The sequence below is a fragment of the Xenopus laevis genome, chromosome 4L (genome assembly GCF_017654675.1).
Source record: "Xenopus laevis strain J_2021 chromosome 4L, Xenopus_laevis_v10.1, whole genome shotgun sequence".
NCBI lineage: Eukaryota > Metazoa > Chordata > Amphibia > Anura > Pipidae > Xenopus > Xenopus laevis.
In genome coordinates, this window is record NC_054377.1 from 152365209 (window position 1) to 152390384 (window position 25176).

Sequence of the window (25176 nt, forward strand, 5' to 3'; positions counted from 1 at the left end):
TCAAGAAGCCGCCAGCAGGTGCGAGGGATGTATAGACGTCCTAAGAGGGGCAAGACTGAGCCACAGCAAGATCATTCATCATGGTCCTTACCGCGGTCACACACTCAAGACAAAAGAGGAAAGATCAACATGGAGCTTCAGAAACAGAAGTCACATTAAACAGATGAGAACACTAGCATTTAATAGGGCTTTTATTTCAAAGTAGCCCTGCATATATACGTACACAATGCACTTCTGTTTGTTGTATTCTGTTGTTGTAACAGTTAAAATTAAAAAAAGGTTAAAAAAGTTTATAAGCTGTGTTATGTTTTGCGGCTCCAGGCTATTTTTCTTTAGTGGGAGAGGGGCAAAATGGCTCTTTTGATAGTAAAGGTTGCTGACCCCTGACCTAGGTCTTGTCTAGGCTCTAGAACTTTGAGTTTGCTGTTTCTGTTCTCTTTGGTTCCTTTGAGTAAGGGAGTAAGATCCTGGAGAGTGACGAAGAGTATTACTGATCCAAGACTTTTATTGTATGGCCAGAGATGGAAAACATTACAACTGTGGGGTTTTACAACTTTTCACACATTAACCCTTTGATGCCTTTTAAAGTAAAGCTTACAATTACATAGAAATGACTTCATGGGGTCCCCAAGCTCTGATTAGGGGTTCCTAAAGGAGGTTCAGCTCAACGTTACAAGTGGTCCAGAATGCCATTCTGTATATTCTAGTTGCTGTATCTAAGTGCATGCTGGGACATGATGTGAGGATCAGCGTTGGATGTGCCATATAATGCAGCCTCCAGCCACAGATACATATTGCTGGCACCCTCCAGTCAGCTCAGTGTGACACAGGAATATGCAATTGGTTTGATTGTCCATTTCAACGTATTTCAGTTCATGATCAAAAGATAAAAGTAGAGAGGAGAAGATTTCCATAGCTTGATACAGTTCTACCGCTCCTTCTGCAAACCTGAAAAACACAAAATATCACCTTCAAAAAACTTTTTAGTAGGATGTAGAGAGGGACATTCTGAGATAATTTGCAATTGGTTTTCATTTTTTATTATTTGTGGTTTTTGAGTTATTTAGCTTTTTATTCAGCAGCTCTCCAGTTTGTGATTTCAGCAATCTGGTTGCTAGGGTCCAAATTCCCCTAGCAACCATGCACTGATTGAATAAGAGACTGGAATATGAATAGGAGAGGACTGAAAAGAAAGATTTCTGACCCCCCATTTGAAAGCTTGAAAGAGTCAGAAGAAGGTAAATAATTAAAAAAAAAAAAAAAAAATGAAGACCAATTAAAAAGTTAATTACAATAGGCCATTCTATAATATACTAAAGTTAACTTAAAGGTGAACCACCCCTTTAAAGGATAAGTAAACCTTTAAAACATGTGGATGTAGACTTGATGAGGGGGCTATTCTAAGCACTTTTATCATTTACAGTCATTATTTATTTTGTTTTTATTCCAAGATATTAAGGGAAATGGATGAATTTTGTTATAACAGCGCCCCCTGCGGGTCAGAGCAGCCTCTTTCTTTCTCCTGACAACTTCCTTGACTACTTGCTGGTCAGACTGGGGGGAAAATGACCAGCAGGTGGCGCTGTTGTAACAAAATTCATTCATATTAACAGTACATGTATCCCTTAATATCTTGGAATAAAAAATAAATAAAAAATGACAAAAGTGCTTAGAATAGCCCCCTTATTTATGTTAGAGGTTTACTTATCCTTTAAAGGGGATATAAACTCAGCCATAGCGCCCCCTAGTTTTCTATAGACGTTGCAGAAAAACATAATTATAGATGCAAGAAATTTCACTAATAATAATTCTACTGATCAAAAGCTTCATTATTAATGCAAAAGAACCGACTAATAAGAATTCTGATTCCCAACCCTATGTCAGGAATCTTGCTGTTATATTATACACAGAGATAATAATGTTATTTTCTTTTCTTCGTTATATGACAGTTGGTGTTCAGTGCCGGGAAACTGGGCTCAAAGCTTCCAACTCCAGTTACAGAGATAAAGAACATGGATTATTTACAGATCTTTTTGCATTGGAGCATTTTTTGCATTTTAAAGCAATCACTGGCTGTGGAGTTTTAGGGGAATATCAGAATCAGAATTGTCAGATGGTCCCTAACTGCTCTGCAGGGAAACAATCATACTTATGAACAGCAGGGGGAGCCCCCGCCTTACTTCCCAGCCATGCAGAACTCAAGCAGCTTTGTTTGTTTCCCTGTAGAGCAGTCGGCGACTGTGTAGAGATTTGTATTGGATTTTATTTTTGCCTTTACATCCCCTTTACTGTTTCCAATTCCAGCTGCAGGGACAAAGATCATGGAGCCAGATTTAAACAGATAAGCTGGGATTCTATTTGGAGGATTATTTTGCTGCAGCCACTGGTTCTGCAGAGTTGGAGAAAGTTTATATTAAACAATACAAAAACTATAAAATCCACATTAGATTACATGACAACACAGGACCCAGTGCAGTCTGTATATTCTGATTATTAATCAGTCTTGTTGTATCGGCTTCTGGCAGATATTATTTGACTTGTGCTGTTTTGATCATTTATGACGATCCCTAAGTAGCCCAGACCTCACTGAGCATGTGCACAGTCTTGGTCTTGCAAAGATGTATAACAAAGTTACAAGATGGTGACCCCCTGTGGCCAACTTTGAAAGCATAAATCATTTGTTTGATTAGACTTGTGGTGCAGTAAATTCATGTTTATAAAAGGAAAAATGCAGCTGTAATCTAGGCTCTAATCCCTCTTACTACATCATAAAAATTGTCTAAAGCACAAAACAATTTTATGTGCTCAAAATTCTGTAGTGTCAAAACTGAATGCAGAACTATAGCTCACCAAATGGGAGAGTTGACCTGGGTGTAGAAACCCCATGTCCGACACTTAGGATTAATCAATTCAATTAGACTTTTTATCCATTGAAGTCACCAAATATCGCACTCACCGAATCCGGCAATCGGCGCGGGTGCCGTGCCCCAAACCCGTAACTTAGGCGATATCTTAATCAATGAATGTACACGCACTCCTGCAGCCAGCCGGTGAAGTAAAAAGAAGCTTTATTCCATATTGATAAAAGCTACACGTCCTAACGCGTTTCATATCGAAGGATACGTAATCATAGGCACCTGGCTTCTTTTAAGTGCGTGTACATTCAAGTTCATGTTTAGTATAAAAATACAGCATTTCTAGCCTTGTTCTATTTTACACTTTACTTCCCCTTTAAGAATAGAACACTGATGTTGCTGGACTACAGCTCTCAGCATTATAGGTGACATTATTGTGGGATTTGCAGTCCTGCAGAAGCGGAGTAAAGTTTGGTTGAGCAGTGCAGCAGGGTTTACTTGCCCTTTAAAGGAACATGAAATAGAAGGAACATTTAAGCAGTCAGTGGTATTTCTGTTTTGTAAATTGCTCTTATTCCTGCCCCAAAAGCCTCGGGGAGACAAGGGCACGTCTGTACACAGCCAGGAATCTGATTATACTTTACCCAGGAGGTGAATATTGATGGGGCTGAACAAGTCCATGTTCAGAAATCCTGTTTATCCTGATTGATTCTGAACCAAACCCTTTATTTCTCCATTAAATCATTTTTGCATTGGATTTCTCAACTTCAGGAATTTTGATTTCTGTGCCAACGTTCTGTTTGACTTGCCCAATGGCCACATTAACCAGGGCTAAAGTCGAGTTACATCACTGGCAAGGGCTCTCCCTATTGGCTGCCCTTATTTATTAATTCATTTTCCTCCCACAAATAATGTTCAATGCAGCAGTTCCCCGATGTTCAGGGAATATTTCCCTTCCAGTTTCTCAAAACAATCTCAGTCAATTCTTTACCAACTTTATTTGAGGTTTTACTTGAGTTAAAACTCTTTATACTAATGAAACAATTAGTTATAGAATTGAAAATATTCATAACTGTTTTAAGTTCATATCCCAATGGAAAATTTTCTTTCATACCTTAGACTCTGAAGAAAGAGTTAAATTTAATAATATTCTTAATTGTTCTATAGATACTTTCATTCTTTTCTAGCCTTATTGGTTGCAATGTCAAGAAAATAACTTTTGGATTGTTTATCTCGTTGTTAAAGGGATACTGTCATGGGGAAAACATTTTTTTTTCAAAATGAATCAGTTAATAGTGCTGCTCCAGCAGAATTCTGCACTGAAATCCATTTCTCAAAAGAGCAAACAGATTTTTTTATATTCAATTTTGAAATCTGACATGGGGCTAGACATATTGTCAATTTCCCAGCTGCCCCCAGTCATGTGACTTGTGCTCTGATAAACTTCAATCACTCTTTACTGCTGTACTGCAAGTTAGAGTGATATCACCCCCCTCCCTTTCCCCCCCCCCAGCAGCCAAACAAAAGAACAATGGGAAGGTAACCAGATAACAGCTCCCTAACACAAGATAACAGCTGCCTGGTAGATCTAAGAACAACACTCAATAGTAAAATCCAGGTCCCACTGAGACACATTCAGTTACATTGAGAAGGAAAAACAGCAGCCTGCCAGAAAGCATTTCTCTCCTAAAGTGCAGGCACAAGTCACATGACCAGGGGCAGCTGGGAAATTGACAATATGTCTAGCCCCATGTCAGATTTCAAAATTGAATATAAAAAAATCTGTTTGCTCTTTTGAGAAATGGATTTCAGTGCAGAATTCTGCTAGAGTAGCTCTATTAACTGATGTGTTTTGAAAAAAAGTTTTCCGATCAGGATCCCTTTAATAATCTTTTTCTATAGATAATTGTTCTATAGATACTTTCATTCTTTTATAGCCTTATTGGTTGCAATATCAAGAAAATAACTTTTGGATTGCTTATCTCGTTGTTAATGATAAATTCTTGAGGTTAATTTTATTATTACAATCTTTAGTTAACTTGTTGAATTTATTTTGTTGTTGTTTCATGTTGTTATCTGCTTGTTTTCTTTTATGAAAATAATTAAAAAAACAAAAAAACAATCTCAGCAACATCAGGGTTAAATTCGCACAAAAAAACTTTTCCCCAAATCTTAAAAGTGATCGAGATTTGTAATATATTAATGTAAATAAACCCAATAGGCTGGTTTTGCTTCCAATAAGGATTAATTATATCTTAGTTGGGATCAAGTACAAGCGACTGTTTTATTATTAGAGAGGGAAAAAGGAAATCATTTTTAAAAATTTGGATCATTTGCTTTTAAAGGAGTCTATGGGAGATGGCCTTTCTGTAATTCTGCGCTTTCTGGATAATGGGTTTCCGGATAACGGACCTGTACATGCAATAAATACATATGGACTGAGTCATGTGGTTTCTAGTGAGATAAAATGACTACTGGTCTTCTGTCTCCCTCCCTCCGTACATCATTCTCCCTAGTGATGGGCCAAAAAACATTGCTCCAGGCATAGGCTTGTAGGGCTCCCTTAATAACCTGTTATTCCCTCTGTCTTCTCTGCCACCCCGGGGTGCTCCCCCACAAGCAGGTGCTGCTCCCCAAATTACATCTCCCAGAGCCACCTCATACCTCCCAACATTTTGGAAATAAAAAGAGGGACAAAAAAGTTGGAGCGCAGCAAAAAAAAATTGACCATGCCCATTTTGTGGCCACACCCCCTAATTACCATGTTCATTTTACAAAAATTGGCAGGTTATGAAAGTTTGAACATATTTCTGTGTTTTTTTTCAGTTATGACAGTTTTGCTAATGAAGGTGAATTGCCCTTTAAACTGTTAGTCTAACTTTTTCCAAGGGACCAGTTATCTTATATTGTTACAATTACTTATTTGCTTATCTACAAATTGTTACAAAAGTGTCTTATCTGCAGCTGTGGCTGTTCTGGGCTCTCTGCCAAAAGCCAATTAAGTTAGAAACGTTGTTTCTTTTTCTGGCTGTTCAGTGCAGAGAAAAACAAGACTTTCCAGTACAAACGAGGGACTGCGGGTTGAGCTGTCCCTGTGAAAATGGGACAGTTGGAAGGTATGCCACCGCCCTCCCCAGATGAAAACCAATGAAATGAGAATGAGACTCACCGGCCAGAGGAGACTTCCTGAGAAGTGGTAGAAAAGCTTCAATAACTGTCCTTATTCTGTAAACTGCACAGGAAAACAATATAAATCACAATCAATTGGAATTCATGAAAAAGTCACCCCTCCTGCAGTTGGGTCGGTGCTGAGAATGAGCTGAAGTGTTTGGACTAAATGAGCCCCCTTGTTACATTGTGCCCCTAATTCCAAACAACAATCACATCCCTCAATGCAGGACTTATATTTACCTGCTGCTACATCGGATACTGTACATAATAAAGGAAAACCTCACCTAAACCAAAATAAATGCCAATGGTTTCTAGAGAAGCAAAGGCAAGTAGCCCGATCCCAACCGACACAGTCCAATCTGCAGAAAAAGAAATATATTGTGGATTCCCAGTACAGACTGAGATGAGAGATAAAACTATTGCTCAGTACCATCTCCTCCTATGAGAATCATTGTATCCCTCATATCCTTACTGTATAACACTGCTCACACCATTCATCCTCCTGGATGTGCCCCATTATTCCTTGGAGTGCCCCCAATCTGCGCAAAGCCTCACCTATTTGCCATCACCGTCTTTACAGGTTCACATACACAATCATCTTTTCCAATCATAAACCAATACATTGCCAGGTATAACTGCACCTCCCATAATCCTCTGATGAGCAATCAGTGATACAGATCCCACTGCTGGACCTTCTAACTAATGAATTGTCTTACTGAGGCCTCACACTAAATCCTGTTCTTTTACCTGAATAATTGTAGGAAGAGATCAGTGAGGAGCCAACCGCAAAGCAAATGATAATAAAATGAAAAAACTCATCTGCAAAGCAAAAGATACAACCGTTATATGAATTTATTGTATAATTATTCAAATACAGAAACACTGGAGGAGAGTCCCTAAAACATAATTATCTTTTTCAATAATCCTGTTCTGTGACCATATAAAGGCACAAGGCTGCAGGCTGAGTTATACAGGGAACTCTGAGTATCACTCATGTATTATAAGGGATAATGTACCCCCTACTGTAAATGATAAGGATATTAGAAGTCACTGAGGGGTTGTTCTGTGACCATATAAAGGCACAAGGCTGCAGGCTGAGTTATACAGGGAACTCTGAGTATCACTCATGTATTATAAGGGATAATGTACCCCCTACTGTAAATGATAAGGATATTAGAAGTCACTGAGGGGTTGTTCTGTGACCATATAAAGGCACAAGGCTGCAGACTGAGTTATACAGGGAACTCTGAGTATCACTCATGTAGTATAAGGGATAATGTACCCCCTACTGTAAATGATAAGGATATTAGAAGTCACTGAGGGGTTGTTCTGTGACCATATAAAGGCACAAGGCTGCAGGCTGAGTTATACAGGGAACTCTGAGTATCACTCATGTATTATAAGGGATAATGTACCCCCTACTGTAAATGATAAGGATATTAGAAGTCACTGAGGGGTTGTTCTGTGACCATATAAAGGCACAAGGCTGCAGGCTGAGTTATACAGGGAACTCTGAGTATCACTCATGTATTATAAGGGATAATGTACCCCCTACTGTAAATGATAAGGATATTAGAAGTCACTGAGGGGTTGTTCTGTGACCATATAAAGGCACAAGGCTGCAGGCTGAGTTATACAGGGAACTCTGAGTATCACTCATGTATTATAAGGGATAATGTACCCCCTACTGTAAATGATAAGGATATTAGAAGTCACTGAGGGGTTGTTCTGTGACCATATAAAGGCACAAGGCTGCAGGCTGAGTTTTACAGGGAACTCTGAGTATCACTCATGTATTATAAGGGATAATGTACCCCCTACTGTAAATGATAAGGATATTAGAAGTCACTGAGGGGTTGTTCTGTGACCATATAAAGGCACAAGGCTGCAGGCTGAGTTATACAGGGAACTCTGAGTATCACTCATGTATTATAAGAGATAATGTACCCCCTACTGTAAATGATAAGGATATTAGAATCACATTCTTACCATCCTTTCTAATTCCCCAGTATCTTCTACTCTTGTTTCGAGGTCCATCAACTGTGAGAATCAAAATATGTCCAAGGGAGTAAAAGAGTTAGAATATTATACTAAAAAATATTTATAGTTGGCTATAAAATATAATATTCATATTCATATATAAACATATATTTGTAAACGTATTATTTTATTGAATATTATATCATGCAAAGCACATTCTGAAAGGCTTATGTGAGGAAACAAAGTTGTTAAAGAGGTAGTTGTGCCATTAATTTTTACTATTCAACAAGATCTCTCTAAATGTAAATATAAAAGGACAGTGATGTAAAAAGTAAAAAATATCTTTATTAGGATAAGCCTGATGTGTTTCATGCCATATAGAGCAATTACTCATAGTATTAACTACAGATATTTTTTATTTTTACTGTTTTTACCTTTTTTTGAGGGCCTTGTTTAATGATTAAAATTTCATATATGTATAAGCAGTAAGTGAGATTTTCAGCAATCTGTCCAAAGAGTGGTGATAAATGGAACATTTTCTAATTGGACCAGTGTTGTTAGTGGAGTACCGCAGGGCTCTGTACTAGGTCCCTTGCTTTTCAACTTGTTTATTAATGACCTGGAGGTGGCCATTGAAAGTACTGTTTCTATTTGTGCAGATGATACTAAATTGTGCAGAACTATAGGTTCCATGCAGGATGCTGCCACTTTGCAAAGTGATCTGTCTAAACTGGAAAACTGGGCAGCAAACTGGAAAATGAGGTTCAATGTTGATAAATGCAGGTTATGCACTTTGGCAAAAATAATATAAATGCAAGTTATACACTAAATGGCAGTGTGTTGGGAGTTTCCTTAAATGAGAAGGATCTTGGGGTCTTTGTAGATAACAAGTTGTCTAATTCTGGGCAGTGTCATTCTGTGGCTACTAAAGCAAATAAAGTTCTTGTATAAAAAAGGGCATTAACTCAAGGGATGAAACATAATTGTGTCTCTTTATAGGTCCCTGGTGAGGCCTCATCTGGAGTATGGGGGCAGTTTTGGACTCCAGTCCTTAAGAGGGATATAAATGAGCTGGAGAGAGTGCAGAGACTAAGTGCAACTAAACTGGTTAGAGGGAGGGAAGAGTTAAATTATGAGGGGAGACTGACAAGGTTGGGGTTGTTTTCTCTGGAGGGGACATGATTAGACTTTACAAGTACATTAGAGGACATTATAGACAAATAGCAGGGGACCTTTTTACCCATAAAGAGAATCACGTACCAGAGGCCTCCCCTTCAGACTAGAGGAAAAGAAGTTTCATTTAAAGGAACAGAGTAGGGGGTTCATCACAGTGAGGACAGTGAGGTTGGGGAATGCACTGCCGGGTGATGATTCAGTTAATGACTATAAGAGGGACTTGGATGATTTCTTGGACAGACATTATACAAAGGCTATTGTGATACTAAACTCTATAGTTAGTATAGATATGGGTATATATCATTTATGTGACAGTAGAGAGGGGGGTGTGTATGGGGCTGGGTTTTCATTTGGGGGGGTTGGACTTGATGGACTTCAACCTGATTTAACTATGTAACTGTGTAACTATGTACTTTACTGAATTAAACTTTACTTATTTTTTTGGGCTATAATATACAGTTCGATGTAGTTGAACATGATGAGTATTTCTTGTTTGTTTTGGAATGGCTAATTTTTAACAACATTTCTACTGGATCTTCTTTTTTTTATAACCAAATTCCTCTACTTCTTTCCAGCTTCCAAAAATGAGCCACCGACCCCCATCAGCCAAGAAACGGTTGCTCTTTTGTCATTTGTGCTTTTACTGATTTATAGTCGGATATTGGGAGCTTTGTTTCAGTAGTACTAGGCATGTACCTCATCTCCCTGCCTAACCCTAATTTGGCTTTCCATAATTCCTGCTCCCAGGCCGAGAGAGAGCACGGCAATGAGATTCGAGAGGCTAAAGCTCATCTCCAGATCAACCCACGGTTCTGCCTTTGGCACAGTTGGCAAAGTTCACACAGACTTCTGTGGGCGGAGTTCACACCAACTGCTGTGGGCGGAGTTCACACAGGCCCCACCCTCCCTGCTGACCTGCACCTGCAGACCCACCTTCCCTAATGGCCCCCCACCTCCTTGTTGGAGTAGACAAAGGAGGAACATGGCGGAACAGGAATTTGTGATGCGGTGGTGAGGGAGAGAGTTTGTGGTGGGCATGGCGGGCACTTAAGGTGATGGCCTTGGCTACCCCAGTCTGAGCCTGACCCTACTGGTACTGCTGGGAGAAACCTTATATCATGTGCCTTAGAGGGAACTGATGTGTTACACTCGGGAGCTTTGGGGGTTACCAGTATCAGCCACGGGGTGCTTCTCTGTTTCCTTCTTCTTCTTGTCTTTCTCTCTGCTTCTCTCTGGGGATAGAACATTCCATGTTACTCACAGGACATGTATGGGATCTGTTATCCAGAATGCCGTTATACAGTAAGCTCTTAATTATGGAAAAGCCGTCTCCCATAGACTCCATTTTATTAAAATAATCCAAATTTCTAAAACAAGTTTCCTTTTTCTGTGTAATAATAAAACAGTCGCTTGTACATGATCCCAACTAAGATATAATTAATCCTTATTGGAGGCAAAACCAGCCTATTGGCTTTATTTCATGTTTATATGATTTTCTAGTAGACTTAAGGTATGAAGATCCAAATTAGGAAAGATACGTTATCTGGAAACCTCCAAATCCAGAGTATTCTGGATAGCAGGTCCCATACCTGTACATTGTACTTGATCCAACTAAGATACAATTCATCCTAATTGGAAGCAAAACCAGCCTATTGGCTTTACTTAATGTTTATATGATTTTCTAGTAGACTTAGGGGCCCATTTACTTAGCTTGAGTGAAGGAATAGAATAAAAAAAAACTTAGAATTTCGAATGTTTTTTTTTGGCTACTTTGACCATCGAATGGGCTACTTCGACCATCAACTACGACTTCGTAAAAATCGTTCGACTATTCTACTATTTCATAGTCGAAGTACTGTCTCTTTAAAAAAAACTTCGACCCCCTAGTTCGCCACCTAAAACCTACCGAAGTGCAATGTCATTGTATGGGGAAGGTCCCCATAGGCTTTCTAATGTTTTTTTGGTCGAATAAAAATCGTTCGATCGATGGATTAAAATCCTTCGAATCAAACAATTCAAAGGATTTAATCGTTCGATCGAATGATTTTTCGTTCGATTGTTTGATCGAACTATTTGCGGTAAATCCTTTGACTTTGATATTCGAAGATTTGCGGTAATTCCTTCGAATTCGATATTCGAAGTCGAAGGATTTACATTCGGCAGTCGAATATCGAGGGTTAATTAACCCTCGATATTCGACCCATTGTTAATCTGCCTATTAAGGTATGACGATCTAAATTACAGTAAGTAAAGTTCCATTATCCGTAAAACCCCAGGTCTCGGCATTGTGGATAACAGATCCCATACCTGTATTAACCCGCCAATCTTATTAATCTTATAAAATATACCCAAATGCTCCTTTCAATTCTGTATATTTGAGCTTTATATCCGTCTATTCCACTGAATTATGTGCTGATTACTGGAGCTGCCACCTCCCCAATTCCAGGCTTCCCACAGCAGGTTGTGTCAATAGTCATTTGTCCCCTGTACATTTTGTCCACAAAAGCACATTCTGTACACAAAATGAATCCCAATACACAGAATGAATGTCTCTGGAGGTACAAATGTAATTTTGGCCATTCACATTGGCACAAAATATACAAAAGGTGAAGATTGCCAACAAAATCAAGTTTGTGCACAAAAGGATAGAATTATATTACCAACTCCATTCTGTAAATTTAACATGCTGTCCCTGTCTCACAAATGTACATGTGTAAAGATACTTGTATTGGGGACCCCGTAGGCTCTAGCAGTTGCTGAACTACATATCCCAGGATCCTCTACTGCTGCTGATTTATTCTGTTATAATAATGGAAAGACAAACAATCTATAAGAATTATCATCACCTGTTACCGGGCGTCTCTCCTTTTCTTTTTTCATGATGTCATCTTTGGTATCTAAACACAACAACAAGAAATATGAGGAAATACGTATGTAGCGGATAATTAACCCCCCTGTTATAAAATATAAGGATATTAGTCACCGAGGAATTACATGACCATATGATGACCGGGTTATGTGACACAAATAATCACTAAATACCAATTATAACTGATTACATCAAGAGCTGTTTATATAATATTACAGGAAACTCATAGTTGTTGTCTGATGTGTCTACTGTATATATATATATATATATATATATATATTAGGCAAGACCTCAGAACCCACAGACAAACCTGGATCTTCCGGTGCTTCGCCCTCTGTTGCCTCTTTATTAGGCACCGGCATCGGCCTCACTGTGGCAATGGCAGAATTGGGTCTCACTCCACCTGGGAAACCAATGACAAAGGTGTCAGACACAATCTGCCCACAGACTGGCACATCCAATAGATCTTACACAGACTGGCACATCCAATAGATCTTATACAGACTGGCACATCCAATAGATCTTACACAGACTGGCACATCCAATAGATCTTACACAGACTGGCACATCCAATAGATCTTACACAGACTGGCACATCCAATAGATCTTACACAGACTGGCACATCCAATAGATCTTACACAGACTGGCACATCCACTAGATCTTACACAGACTGGCACATCCACTAGATCTTACACAGACTGGCATATTCAATAGATCTTACACAGACTGGCAAGGATAACTGATCTCTCTAGTACTGGTTTTCAGCTCATATAAATGGGCAACTATCTGTTTAGATCACAGGGCATAACCCCAAATACACTGGGTAGTAAAGTAATAGTATGATTGAATTAAGTAATTTTCTAACCCACAACTTGCCCCTTATCCACCCAAGGCTGAGAAGGTACTTAAAAGGGTAATTCAACTTTGAGTCAAATTTTTGTATATTATAGAATGGCCAATTCTAAGCAGCTTTTCAACCAGTCTTCATTTTTAAAATTTTTTAATTATTTGCCTTCTTCCTCAGATTCTTTCCAGTTTTTAAATTGGGGGTCACTGACCCCATCTAAAAAAACAAATGCTCTGCAAGTCCACATATTTATCGTTATTGCTACTTTTTATTATTTATCTTTCTACTCAGGCCTCTCCTATTCATATTCCAGTCTCTTATTCAAATCAATGCATGGTTGCTAGGGGAATTTGGACCCTAGCAACCAGACGGCTGAAACTGCAAACTGGAGAGCTGCTGAATAAAAAGCTAAATAACTCAAAAACCAAAAATAATGAAAAAATAAAACAAGTTACAAATTGCCTCAGAGTGTCCCTCTCTACTAACAGTTTAAATGCACCCACAGTTGATGTCAGAGGGGGTGGAGTCTGGGAACACTATTCCACCAATGAGGAGGTAAGGTATGGGATGCCCTAAACCTGCATCACTGTGCATATTCTATCTATCCAATCAGTAATATTAATGAAAGGCCCTTGTACCCCCTAACTGGCAACTTATACCCCCCTTTAATGGAAGAGGTTGAAAATAAAATTCCAGACTAACCGAACAGATTCCCTAAATATTAGCATGCACCGAATCCAGGATTCAATTTGGGATTCAGCCTTTTTCAGCAGGATTTGAATTCGGCAGAATCCTTCTGCCCGGCCCAACCAAATCCCCCTCCCCACCCCTAATTTGCATATGCAAATTAGGATTCGGATTTGTTTTGGTATTCGGCCAAATCTTTCATGAAGGATTCCAAATCCAAAATAGTGGATTCGGTGCATAGAAAATAGTTGACTGTCTCCCCCGGGGGCCATCAGACTTGTTACACGAAGGTTTCCATTCCCCAAAGGTCACTGCTTGAAATACCTTCCGATCTTGATTTCTGGGCCAATTCCATGACTTTTTTGCGCAACACAAACAGGAAGTTGTCACGGGCGATCGATAAAATTCCCAACTTCTCATCTGCATTGGAAAGACTCAGTATTAGGAAACATTCAAGTGAGATTTAACAAACCCAATATTCAGTTGCTACAGCTGCGATGCAATGGAAACCGACACACAGGCATAAAATATTCATCTAAAAATACAATTAACAGATTCAGCTTAGGGAGAGTAAAAATTAAGCAAGTCGACTCATTTACATATTCAAATCACAATCTATGGGAAAAAATGTTTAAATTTATTCTGAAGCCCTTAGACTTATTGTTATTCATAGACTTTTAACTTTAGAAGAAAAGAAAATGATCACAACCAATTTGCATATTTCAATGAGTGAAAAAATGTGACATTGTTCCTGTGCTGCTTTACATAAACAGTGGCACTAAAGAACTGATCATCATTTTTCTCTCCCTAAAATAAATGGGATGTGTATAAATCCTCACTAAGTTGGTCCTACATTCACAGATTTGGTTGAGTAGTTTAACTGCTGTTGACATGGCAAACAATATTAGGGATGCACCGAATCCACTTTTTTTGGTTCGGCCGAACCCCCGAATCCTTCGTGAAAGATTCGGCCGAATACTGAACCGAATCGGAACCCTACTTTGCATATGCAAATCAGCGCACGAAGTCCGAGGCTAAAAAAATATATACTTCCATGTTTTGTGACGAAAAGTCACATGATTTTCGGCCAGTCTCAAGGATTCGGCCGAATCTGAATCCTGCTGAAAATGGCCGAATACCGAAACGAATCCTGGATTTGTTGCATCCCTAAACAATACTATTCTATTATGGCATAAATTAACTAATACCGGATTTTTTGGTATAAAACCTTTTTCCACTTTACTGAATACGGATGAAAAAATGATCAGAAGTGCCCAGAAGATCATTATTGTGCTAATGACATGCTGAGAGTTGGCATCTGCCCACTTGGGTTTGCCCACAGCCCCCATCAGTAGTCTGGCATAGCTTTTGTTAATATGCTTGTCCATTTCCATACTGGCATGTCTGGGGTTAATATGCTCATCTATATTCTGTAGCGATTATACTGGCATGTTTGGGGTTAATATGTGCTTTAATTTTTTGGTGTGATGATTATACTGGCATGTCTGGGGTTAATATGCTCGTCCATTTCCGTAGTGATTATACTGGCATGTTTGGGGTTAATATGCGCTTTAATTTTTTGGTGTGATGATTATATTGGCATGTCTGGGGCTAATATGCTCATTCATTTTCTGTTGTAATTATACCGGAATATCTGGAAAATTATACTTAATGGAATTAAACCCAATGGAAAGTGGGACATACAGTTCAGCTACAAGTCAGTTGCGGGAGGAGGTGCACCCCACTAAGGAACCCCTTTGATTATGGGCTGCACAAAGAAGAATTTCAGGGTTCCCTTGTGTCCTATATCCACAATTCATCAGAACAGACTGGACACAAGTTGTAAGGAATGTGTATTGGAGCAAATACAATTTTGTGTCCATTTGTGTCTGTAAATGAGCTTTAATCTCCACTATACGTGTGCAACAGAAATGTGACCAGTGGGACCAGTACTTACCATTATCCTTGGAGCTTGGCAGTTCTTCATAGCTCTCCTCATTGTTCAAATTTAGGAAAAGATAAAAGATAAATATTGCGCTTGGTCCTTTGTCTGCAACGGATTTCAGGACGGCGTCACGCTGCTGAGAGGGCGGGGCCAGCTGTAGTAACTGAATAGAAATAGAAATGTGTCTTATAAATGGTCTAGGGGAGCCCCTAACAACCCTACAATTCTGTGTAGCCCCCACTATTATGTCCCCCCCTATATTAACATACCTCCCAACATTTTGGAAACAAAAAGAGGGAAGAAAAAGTTGCCACAAAGAAATTTTTTGCCCACACCCCTAATTACCATGTTCATTTTACAAAATTTGGCAGGTTATGAAAGTTTGAACACATTTCTGTGTTTTTTTTCAGTTATTACAGTTTTGTTAATGAAGGTGAATTGCCCTTTAAGCTGTGAGTTTAACTTCTCCCAAGGGACCTGTTATCTTATATTGTTACAATTACTTATTTGCTTATCTCAAAATTGTTACAAAAGTATCTTATCAGCAACCAGGCCCGGACTGGCAATCTGTGGGTTCTGGCAAATGCCAGAGGGGCTGCTATAATGTGCCATAGAAAGTCAGTATTAAGTGGGCTGGTGGGGGCTGTTTGGGCCTCTGTTTGGGCTGATTGGGCCTCTATGTACCTAAAGTGCCAGGGCCTATTTTAATTCTCAGTCCGGACCTGTCAGCAGCTGTGGCTGTTCTGGGCTTTCTGCCAAAAGCCAGTTAACTTAGAAACAGTGTTTCTTTTTCTGGCTGTTCAGTGCAGAGAAATTCGGGATTTTCCAGTACAAATGCGGGACTGTGGGTTGAGCTGTCAAAAGAGGGACTGTCCCTCTGAAAACGGGACAGTTGGGAGGTCTGTATTAAGACTCCAGTGGGTGCAGGTGATTTGTTACTGGAGTAAAAGACCTTTCCCCTGTACTGAATGGGAATCACTTGGCCAATGGCTCAGAGCACAAAGTATCACAGGGCAACATGGAAGGCAGCGTTGTCTTGTGATACTCGCTACAGATTTATATTGTCGTCAGTAACAAGGATGTGCTGAACCCACATTGTGCTATTAACCACAGCCAATCAACTTACAGTCTGAGCCTCCTCTTGCGTCAGGATGGAAAGCGCCGGCGCTTGGCACAGGTTAATGAACAGATCCCAGAATGGAGCCCCCAGTCCCTCATTGGACTTCAGATTCTCTAAATCCCGGCTGAAACATTTCCTAAATATCTCTGTTAGGGGAACAGAAACACATGGGTCAGTGATATAAGGTGACTTGTTTGGGCCCAGAGCAAAAAAAAACCTTTGGGGCCCCGTTATGTTCCCAGTGATCCCCAATATCAGACAGGAGGGAAAGTGTTGGGACCCCGTCATGTTCCCAGTGATCCCCAATATCAGACAGGAGGGAAAGTGTTGGGGCCCCGTCATGTTCCCAGTGATCCCCAATATCAGACAGGAGGGAAAGTGTTGGGGCCCCGTCATGTTCCCAGTGATCCCCAATATCAGACAGGAGGGAAAGTGTTGGGACCCCTTCATGTTCCCAGTGATCCCCAATATCAGACAGGAGGGAAAGTGTTGGGACCCCTTCATGTTCCCAGTGATCCCCAATATCAGACAGGAGGGAAAGTGTTGGGGCCCCTTCATGTTCCCAGTGATCCCCAATATCAGACAGGAGGGAAAGTGTTGGGGCCCCTTCATGTTCCCAGTGATCCCCAATATCAGACAGGAGGGAAGGTGTTGGGGCCCCTTCATGTTCCAGTGATCCCCCATATCAGACAGGAGGGAAAGTGAAGTTGCAGAGTTTGCTGTATGGCAGTTCCACCCCTGCACCCTATGTATTATCAGTAGGTAAAGGCAGTGGTCCCCTCTGTGGGTTTCTGCAATTATTTTGCTACATTTTCTTTGCAAAAAATTTAATAATTAACACATGAAAGGGATAATCAGGGGGGCTCCTGCCATTGTGAGAACCTTGACTCAGGGGGACACTTGGTAATTATAAGAGCTGAAATTCTGGTTATAATTATAGTCGTATTATGGCACAGGAATAACAAGAGCAGACTGCAGGGGCCATTGGGAAAGGGGAGAATTAATGTAACTTGCTTCAACTCCCCCCATGTGGCACAATGAGATGATCCACATTAACATCCAGGATTTGGTTCGGGATTTGGACAGGATTCAGCCTTTTTCAGCAGGATTTAGATTTGGCCGAACAAAATCCAAATCCTCATTTGCATATGCAAATTAGGGGCGGGAGTAACTTTTTATCACAAAACAAGGAAGTAAAAATGTTTTTTCTACTTTTTCCCTTCCCAACCCTAATTTGCATATGCAAATTGGGATTCGCTGAATCTTTCATGAAGGATTCGGACAAATCCCAAATAGTGTTATTGGTTGATCCCTTGCTGACACTATATCTGGATCAAGGTTGAACTTGCTGGACGTGTGTCTTTCTCAATCTCATCTCTATATTCCTGAGTTACCTTGTTGATCCGGGGAGAGTTTAGGGACTCGGAACTGATCCACGTTCATTGTCTCTCCTGTAACACAAAGGAAATATTTCACTTTATACAGGAAGAGATTTTATTCCCTCGTTAAATGTCCCCGACGCTTTCACTGAACACAATCGGTGTAATTTATAGTGAAATAGTGTTCTGGGTCTCGCCTATCTAGGGACGCACTGAATCCAGGATTTGGTTTGGGATTCGGATAGGAATCCTTCCGCCCGGCCCAAATGAATCCTTATTTGCATATGCAAATTAGGGACGGAAATCGAGTGAAATCCCAAATTAGGATTTGGATTCAGTTTGGTATTCGGCCGAATCTTTCGCGAAGGATTCGGCCGAATCCAAAATAGTGGATTCGGAGCATCTCTACTTCTATCCAACTGCGCTGTGAGGGGTAATTGGAGCAGAAGTGGGGTTTGTGGCCCAACTGCCCCTTCTGTTTAATTCCTTCTGTGTTCTGTGTAGCAAATCACATTGGTTTTTGTATGAGAGCACAGGCAGCACAGGAGACAGGGATTTCATTGTAAAAAAAAAGAGACAATAGAAAGAGACATTTATATATATATATACACTGTGTATATAAAAAAGAGACAATATTTTGGCACTGATGCTGTATATATCTATATACCAATAAAATGACTATTTTTGCTAATGGTGCCTGAAGCAGAAATAAAGTCTGCCTGGTGACTAGGATCAGCAATGGAGGCAACATTTATTCTTATAACTCTGATTATTGTTATTAATTTCTATTAGCCCCCCCCCTTCAACTTCTGGTCTGTCATTCAAACCACTACACAGTTGCTAGGGTAAGAGGCACTTTAGCAACAACATAACCATTGCCTTCATTATTGCCTTTAAATTATTAGGATTTTATTCTGAAATATAAAATGCAATGTGGTTGCTATGGTCTTTGATGCTTGGCAACTATATAACAGATACGGAGACTTGATTTTTGTTGTGATTAATATCATTTTTTTTTCTGAGCCACTTCCATTCTCCCAGTCTATCAGTAAACCTCCTGCCTGGTTGCTAGGCAAAGTGAGGCCCTGGCAACCAGATAGTTTAAATAGCAAACTATTCAATAGTTCTAAGAACCACCTAAGCAAACTAATGAGCGGTTCTGGTATTGCTCCGTAACCCACTCACAGTAACACAAAAAAATGACAATTGATTCAATAAGATCATTTTAAGACAATGCACTTGGATTTGATCACAACAACTCCTGAAAAGTGTTTGGATCCAAATGAATCCAGAAGTAAATCCTGATCCGGTACTAGTAATAAGGAAATGACAGCAGGGATTTACCCCAGACATGGACCACATTGTGCAATAAAATGACAGCAGTGCAATTAACTGAGGAATCATCTGCTGATACATTGTTACACAGTCACATTGCTCCTTTATTAGTCATTCATTCACTAATTATCCAGTAATTATCCAATCACAGGCCTGGGGACCTATAGTGACCAATCAAGGGTCTTTTCCTGATATGCCCACCTTGAGGTAGGTGATACAAGGCGGATCCGGTCTTTGGGCTAAACAATTGGATCACATTGGATGCTGGGACTTGTAGTCCAGAACAAATGGGGCTGCATGAAGCTAATATTATATTTAGAGTAGGTACAGATGATATTGAATCATCCTTCCGAGTCCTACCCGAAGGCATGGGCTCCGATGCCCAAGCTGTTCCCAGCTACCGCCAGCGAACAGCTCGAACGGGTGGGTCCCCCTTCGCCGAAGCTAGGGAGGGCCCACCACCCCGCCCCCCCGAAGGGGTTTGGGGGACGTTTGGACTCCCCTTCGCCGAAGCTAGGGGGAGTCCCGTCTACCCTGGGTTCTGCCGAAGCTTCCCCCAGGGCGAGTCATGGCCTGCGAGTCCAGCCAAAAGACCGTGACCCCATAGGTACAGATAGTCTAACAGATGGGCCACCCTAATATCTGCATGATGCATGCTGGGGAATCCTCAGCGGCTTTGCAGATGGTCTGCCACCTGGTATGAGATTGAGCAACAGACTGGAATATGTATAAAAGTGGGAGGTAATAGAGAGATAAATCATAGAAATATCATTAGAAATGATCATTTTACTGCACTTGAAAAAGTACTGAACCAAAGTCCAACTTCATTCTTTCCCCCATCTCCTTTTTATACCCAACGACTGGCAAGGAATGCTGGGAGGAGAAGTTCATTAGCATATTAGACCGTCCGTGGTGTAAGGGTAGAACTCCGTAATCGTTTTTCGTTGGAACAACGCCCGGCGTCAAAACGCACGCAACAATTCGGATGGAGTCGCACGCGTGAAGATATAATTGGACTGAATGAAAAGTCGGAGTTAACAACTACACGGTCCGACTGTCGGATGAAGACGCTGCTTTCTGCGTCGCGTCGGATGTAATGTCGTTTTTACCTGCAATTTTTCATTCAGTCCAATTAGAATCTTGACGCCTGCGTCTACATCCGACTTGTTGCGTGCTTTTTGTCGCCGAGTGTCGATCCGATGAAAAACGACAGTGGAGTTCTACCCTAAAGGAATTTTGTGTGATTCCAACACTGAGCTGCTGAGCATGCTGGGTACTGGGAGGTTTAGAAGTGACTGTATAGTGAGTGGGGCCAGATGAACTGTGTGTCAGGGACGGGTGAATGTTTATGTGATTATCTGACTGCCGATTAGTAAGATGCCAGTTAGTAATACACCCTGCAGTGATTTTGTTGGCATGTCTGTGGTTGTAAATGGTCTCAGAATATTACTGTCTATAATATTATACTAAAATGTAATTTAAAGGTGAACATCAGAGGTGGGCCAAGCTGGCCGGGTGCCTTATCGTATGTGGCCACCTCTCCCGCTGTCACATGCTTGCGCTAGTTCAATTGGTGACATCATGCTCAGTTGAACGGTGACATCACTCAGGGGCCCACAGACTGCAAATTCTATTTTGAATGTGGGGAAAAGGGCCGGGATTAGGGGTAATTAGATGGAAAAGGTTCGCCCTGTCGCCCTCTCTCTCTAGGCACATGTCTCTACCCCTAGTTTCAGCCCTAGTGAACATCCCCCAGACATATTAGCATTTAAAATAACCAAGTTTATCCAAGTATATATGTGTTATGTCAGAATACATTTCCCACAACATGGGCCCCTGGAGTCACACGGGTTAATAAAGGGGCAATTTCTGGGTGTTTGGCTCCTGCAATTGACCCGTGTGATCCCTCCCTGAATCCCATTCACCCGGCACTAGGGAATGTGTTTGGGAATCTTTGGCTGCACTTCTACTGAGTCGTAATCACACAATCAGATTCAATCCGTGGCAGTCGCCAATTTGCAGGTAGCTCAGCACAGAGACAACTCAGAGACAGAGCAGAGACAGCACAGAGATAGAGCAGAGATAGAGCAGAGACAGAGCAGAGACAGAGCAGAGACAACATAGAGACAGAGCAGAGTCAACACAGAGACAGCACAGAGACAGAGCAGAGACAACACAGAGACACAGCCGGGACAGCACAGAGACAGAGCAGAGACAGCACAGAGACAGGGGTGTCGGAACAGTGTCAGGCCCAACTGGATAAAGGGATTAAACCAAAGACACAAGTCCCAGAGCTTCTTTATCTCACCCAAGTTCCTCCAGGCTCTTCCCTGGGTTTCTGTATCACAAAGGGGCCACTTACCTCCCGTGAGATTCCACGTCCAGCTGTTTCCTGCTCCTCAGTGTAATTCCCACTCACTCTATGGAGGAAAGAAACATTCACTCTGTGTTTTCCGCCTTGGGGTTTAGTCAGAGCTCATTTATAATCCGTGACCTCACATTCCAGTTGTTCTGCCTGTTGTGTCACACACACACACGTATATACACACACATATATATATACACACATACACACGCACATATATATATACACACACACACACATATACACACACACGTATATATATACACACATACACACACACACATAACACATCAGGCTGAATACTCCCGGCAGTAGGTGCTCGTGGGTCACGTGGGGGGAGCGTGTGCTGAGTCCAATGACTATTAATGAATACGTTTATTCTCTGTGAGTTACGTCATTACTATTCCATTAGCCACACTATATTTACTAAATATGATACAATTCCTCATTAAAGGGGTGGCTCACGTTTAAGTTAACTTTCAGTATGTTATAGAATGGCCAGTACTCAGCAGCTTTTCAATTGGTCTTCATTGTTTATTTGTTATAGTTTTCGAATTATTTGCCTTCTTCTTCTGAATCTTTCCAGTTTTCAAATGGGGGTCACTGACCCCATCTATTTTTTTTTATTTTTATTTATTTCTATTCAGGTCTCTGTTTTTCTCCTAAAGTCCTATGAGACTGCTTGTTGGGCCGTGAGTGTTCCTGCTGTAAAGCAAGAGAGAACTGCTGTAAAGCAAAGGAAGTAGATACATGAGTGTCAGTACATACCCACCTTTTTTCAGAAGTAATGAATAATTATATTCACTAATACAGCTGTTTTTTACTCTTTATCGCTCTCTCTATATTTATTTATCTCCCTCTCTCTACCTACCTATTTCTCTATCTGTATAGATTTAGCTCCGCATGTTACTCCCAATTACTCATGATCAGTCACTGGTTTGGATGCAAATAAACACGATGAAAGGTTCCCTTTAATTAACCCACTGCTTCCCTGACTCAGTTACATGCCGGGCGTGTTTGTGCGAAGAGAATGATGATGTCATATAATTAAGATCCAGTCACTGGGAGCGCTCACCTGACCTTCTCTAGCCAATATACATTTCTATGTGGGGCCCCAAGATCAAAACAATCTTTTTTGGACTTGGAAATGCCAATTGGAACTGTCCCAGGATCACAACTGAACTATAACTTTTAGCACCGGACACTTGTATTTTATCTTTTGCTAAAAAAAGGCATCCGGCCCTTCCTTGTACCTACTGTATATAATGTATCTGCCAGTACAGCTGATTTAATCCCACAACCTCCCAGCTCTCCCTGTAACACCCCTTTTCCCTCCTTAGATCTACGGCACATGGGGTGATATTTGTGAGTTTTTCCCTTTCAAGTGATTCCCAAATGTCATGGGTAAACACATCAGTTTATAGTGCTGCTCCCACAGAATTCTGCACTGAAATACAATTTTCAATAGAGCAAACAGATTTTTTTATAATTAAATTTGAAATCGGACATGGGACTAGACATATTGTTAGTTTCCCAGATGCCCTCAGTCACTCTTTACTGCTACACTGGAGTGATATCAAGCAGCCTAACAACAGAACAATGGGAAGGTAACCAGATAACAGCTCCCTAACACAAGATAACAGCTGCCTGGTAGATCTAAGAACAACACTCAATAGTAAAATCCAGGTCCCACTGTGACACATTCAGTTACATTGAGTAGGAAAAACAACACCCTTTCAGAAAGCAGTTCCATTGAGCAGTTCTGAAAGCAGAGGATCAGGTACAATGACCTGAGATGGAGCATACACAGCAATATTACAGCTAATAGAAAATACACTTGTTAGTTCAGAAATGACATTTTATGGTAGAGTGAATTATTTTCAGTATAAACAGTAACAGTGAAATAATCCCTTTCAGGGCCTTAAAGGAAGAGATCGAAATATAAATAAATGTAATTTATATTTAGTCAGCAGTAGATGAAGAGACATTTCTTTTAATGTTTTCAGATCATTAGCCTTCCTATTCTGCATCTTGCTGCTCTGCTTCTGATATGGTTCAGTCTGTTTAGGGGGTCACTGACCCCAGCAACCCAACATTAAAAAAAAACAAAATAAAAACAGACTGACAGTGAGATCAGTGGCATAACTACAGAGGAAGCAGACCCTGCAGGGGGCCCGGCAAGGCGCTAATTAATGAGCAATTTAATATATCTTAGTAGGATAAGCCAATTTATCAATATATTGGGGCAATAAATTGAATTTGCTATGGGGGCCCAGTAACATCTAGTTACACCACTGAGTGAGGGTTCAGTTTTATTATTATTATTATTATGATACAGTTTATTGCTAATATTTACATTTAGTGCTCATTAGCATCATTAACCCCTTAGCAACCAGACAGATGAGTGGGGGAAGTGTTTTGCTGCGCGCGCTTTACTTCCTGGGGTTTGGCTGCTTATTACAGAGCTTGTGTGGGTGAGGAAGCAGAGCAAAGGCATAATCACTGTGTGGCAGGAATGTTGCTCGACCGGATCCTTCTCCAGGGCTTGTCTGGGCAGCAGGCTGGGAGCCGACACTTACTCACACCCATCCAGGAGAATGTCGTTATATTGGAACCTCATATAGTAATAAATATTTCATAGAGAGCTTCTCTGCAGTTGCAATAATAAGTCCATGCGACATCAGTGGATTTACAATTGAGCAGGATCTTTATGCTGAGCCTGAACCCCTCCCATAGCACAGAATGGGGTTCTACTGCTTTAATCAACACATTGTAATGACAGTTGCACTTGCACCTTGCCCCTGATTAAAGGGGAACTCCACACAAACATAACTTGAGCTTTTTGAAAAGGAAACATAATTTCAAGCAACTTTGCAATATACATCAAATAAACAATATACAGACTTTTCATGATTTTTACTGGTTTCTGACAGTTCCCTAAGCCCAGCCCCCTGCTCTCCTGCTGATCTGTCTGACTACTTTGCTGAGCTTTCTGACTACTGTTACTTTGTATCAACAGCATCTGTCCTCAGCCTGCATCCTCCAAACCCCACAATTCCCTGCACATGTGATTTCAATAAGGAAAGGAACATCCCAGTGCAATGCATTGTGGGTAATGTAGTTCCTGCATGTTGTCTGTAAGTACAATGTGTAACATCAGTGTTTAGTCCCTCCTTCCCTGCCAGGATTTCAAATGATGCAGAAAGAGAAGAACTGTTACACAGCTGGATATCAGCATAGAAAATGCCATTTATTTATACTTTTTGAAGAAACAGGGAACTGTGATGGGAATATTAGGGGTTTCTGTGTTATGTGGGGCCTCTTTATCACATTTAGGTTTGGAAGCCGGAGTTCCCCTTTATTTAGTCTGGGAAACATATTTGTAACTTCTACCAAAGTTTATTGTAAATGTGTTTCTTTGGGGGGGTTCTACTTTTCTAGCTGG

At 40.6% G+C, this 25176-nt stretch overlaps 1 protein-coding gene across 1 annotated transcript; it reads right to left on the reverse strand.

Annotated features, from left to right (window-relative positions):
- Nucleotides 1–487: 487 nt before the first annotated feature.
- On the reverse strand, nucleotides 488–21951 carry LOC108704029. Its single transcript, XM_041590982.1, has 13 exons — nucleotides 21729–21951; nucleotides 18047–18103; nucleotides 16659–16798; nucleotides 15545–15695; nucleotides 13912–14007; nucleotides 12362–12454; nucleotides 12029–12079; nucleotides 10352–10414; nucleotides 8016–8066; nucleotides 6774–6845; nucleotides 6311–6385; nucleotides 6025–6087; nucleotides 488–948 (listed from the first exon to the last, which is right to left on the reverse strand). The coding sequence occupies exons 2-13, from the start codon at nucleotides 18093–18095 to the stop codon at nucleotides 929–931; spliced, it is 924 nt and encodes a 307-aa protein (XP_041446916.1). The 5' UTR covers nucleotides 18096–18103; nucleotides 21729–21951; the 3' UTR covers nucleotides 488–928.
- Nucleotides 21952–25176: the final 3225 nt, after the last annotated feature.

Coding starts and splice junctions, on each gene's coding strand:
- LOC108704029 (XM_041590982.1), bottom strand. CDS start 18,095: ATGAACGTGGATCAGTTCCGAGTCCCTAAACTCTCCCCGGATCAACAA. Junction 12,455..13,911: donor CCAGAAATCAAGATCGGAAG/GTATTTCAAGCA, acceptor TTGGTTTCCCAG/GTGGAGTGAGACCCAATTCT. Junction 6,088..6,310: donor TGGCATTTATTTTGGTTTAG/GTGAGGTTTTCC, acceptor TTTCCTGTGCAG/TTTACAGAATAAGGACAGTT.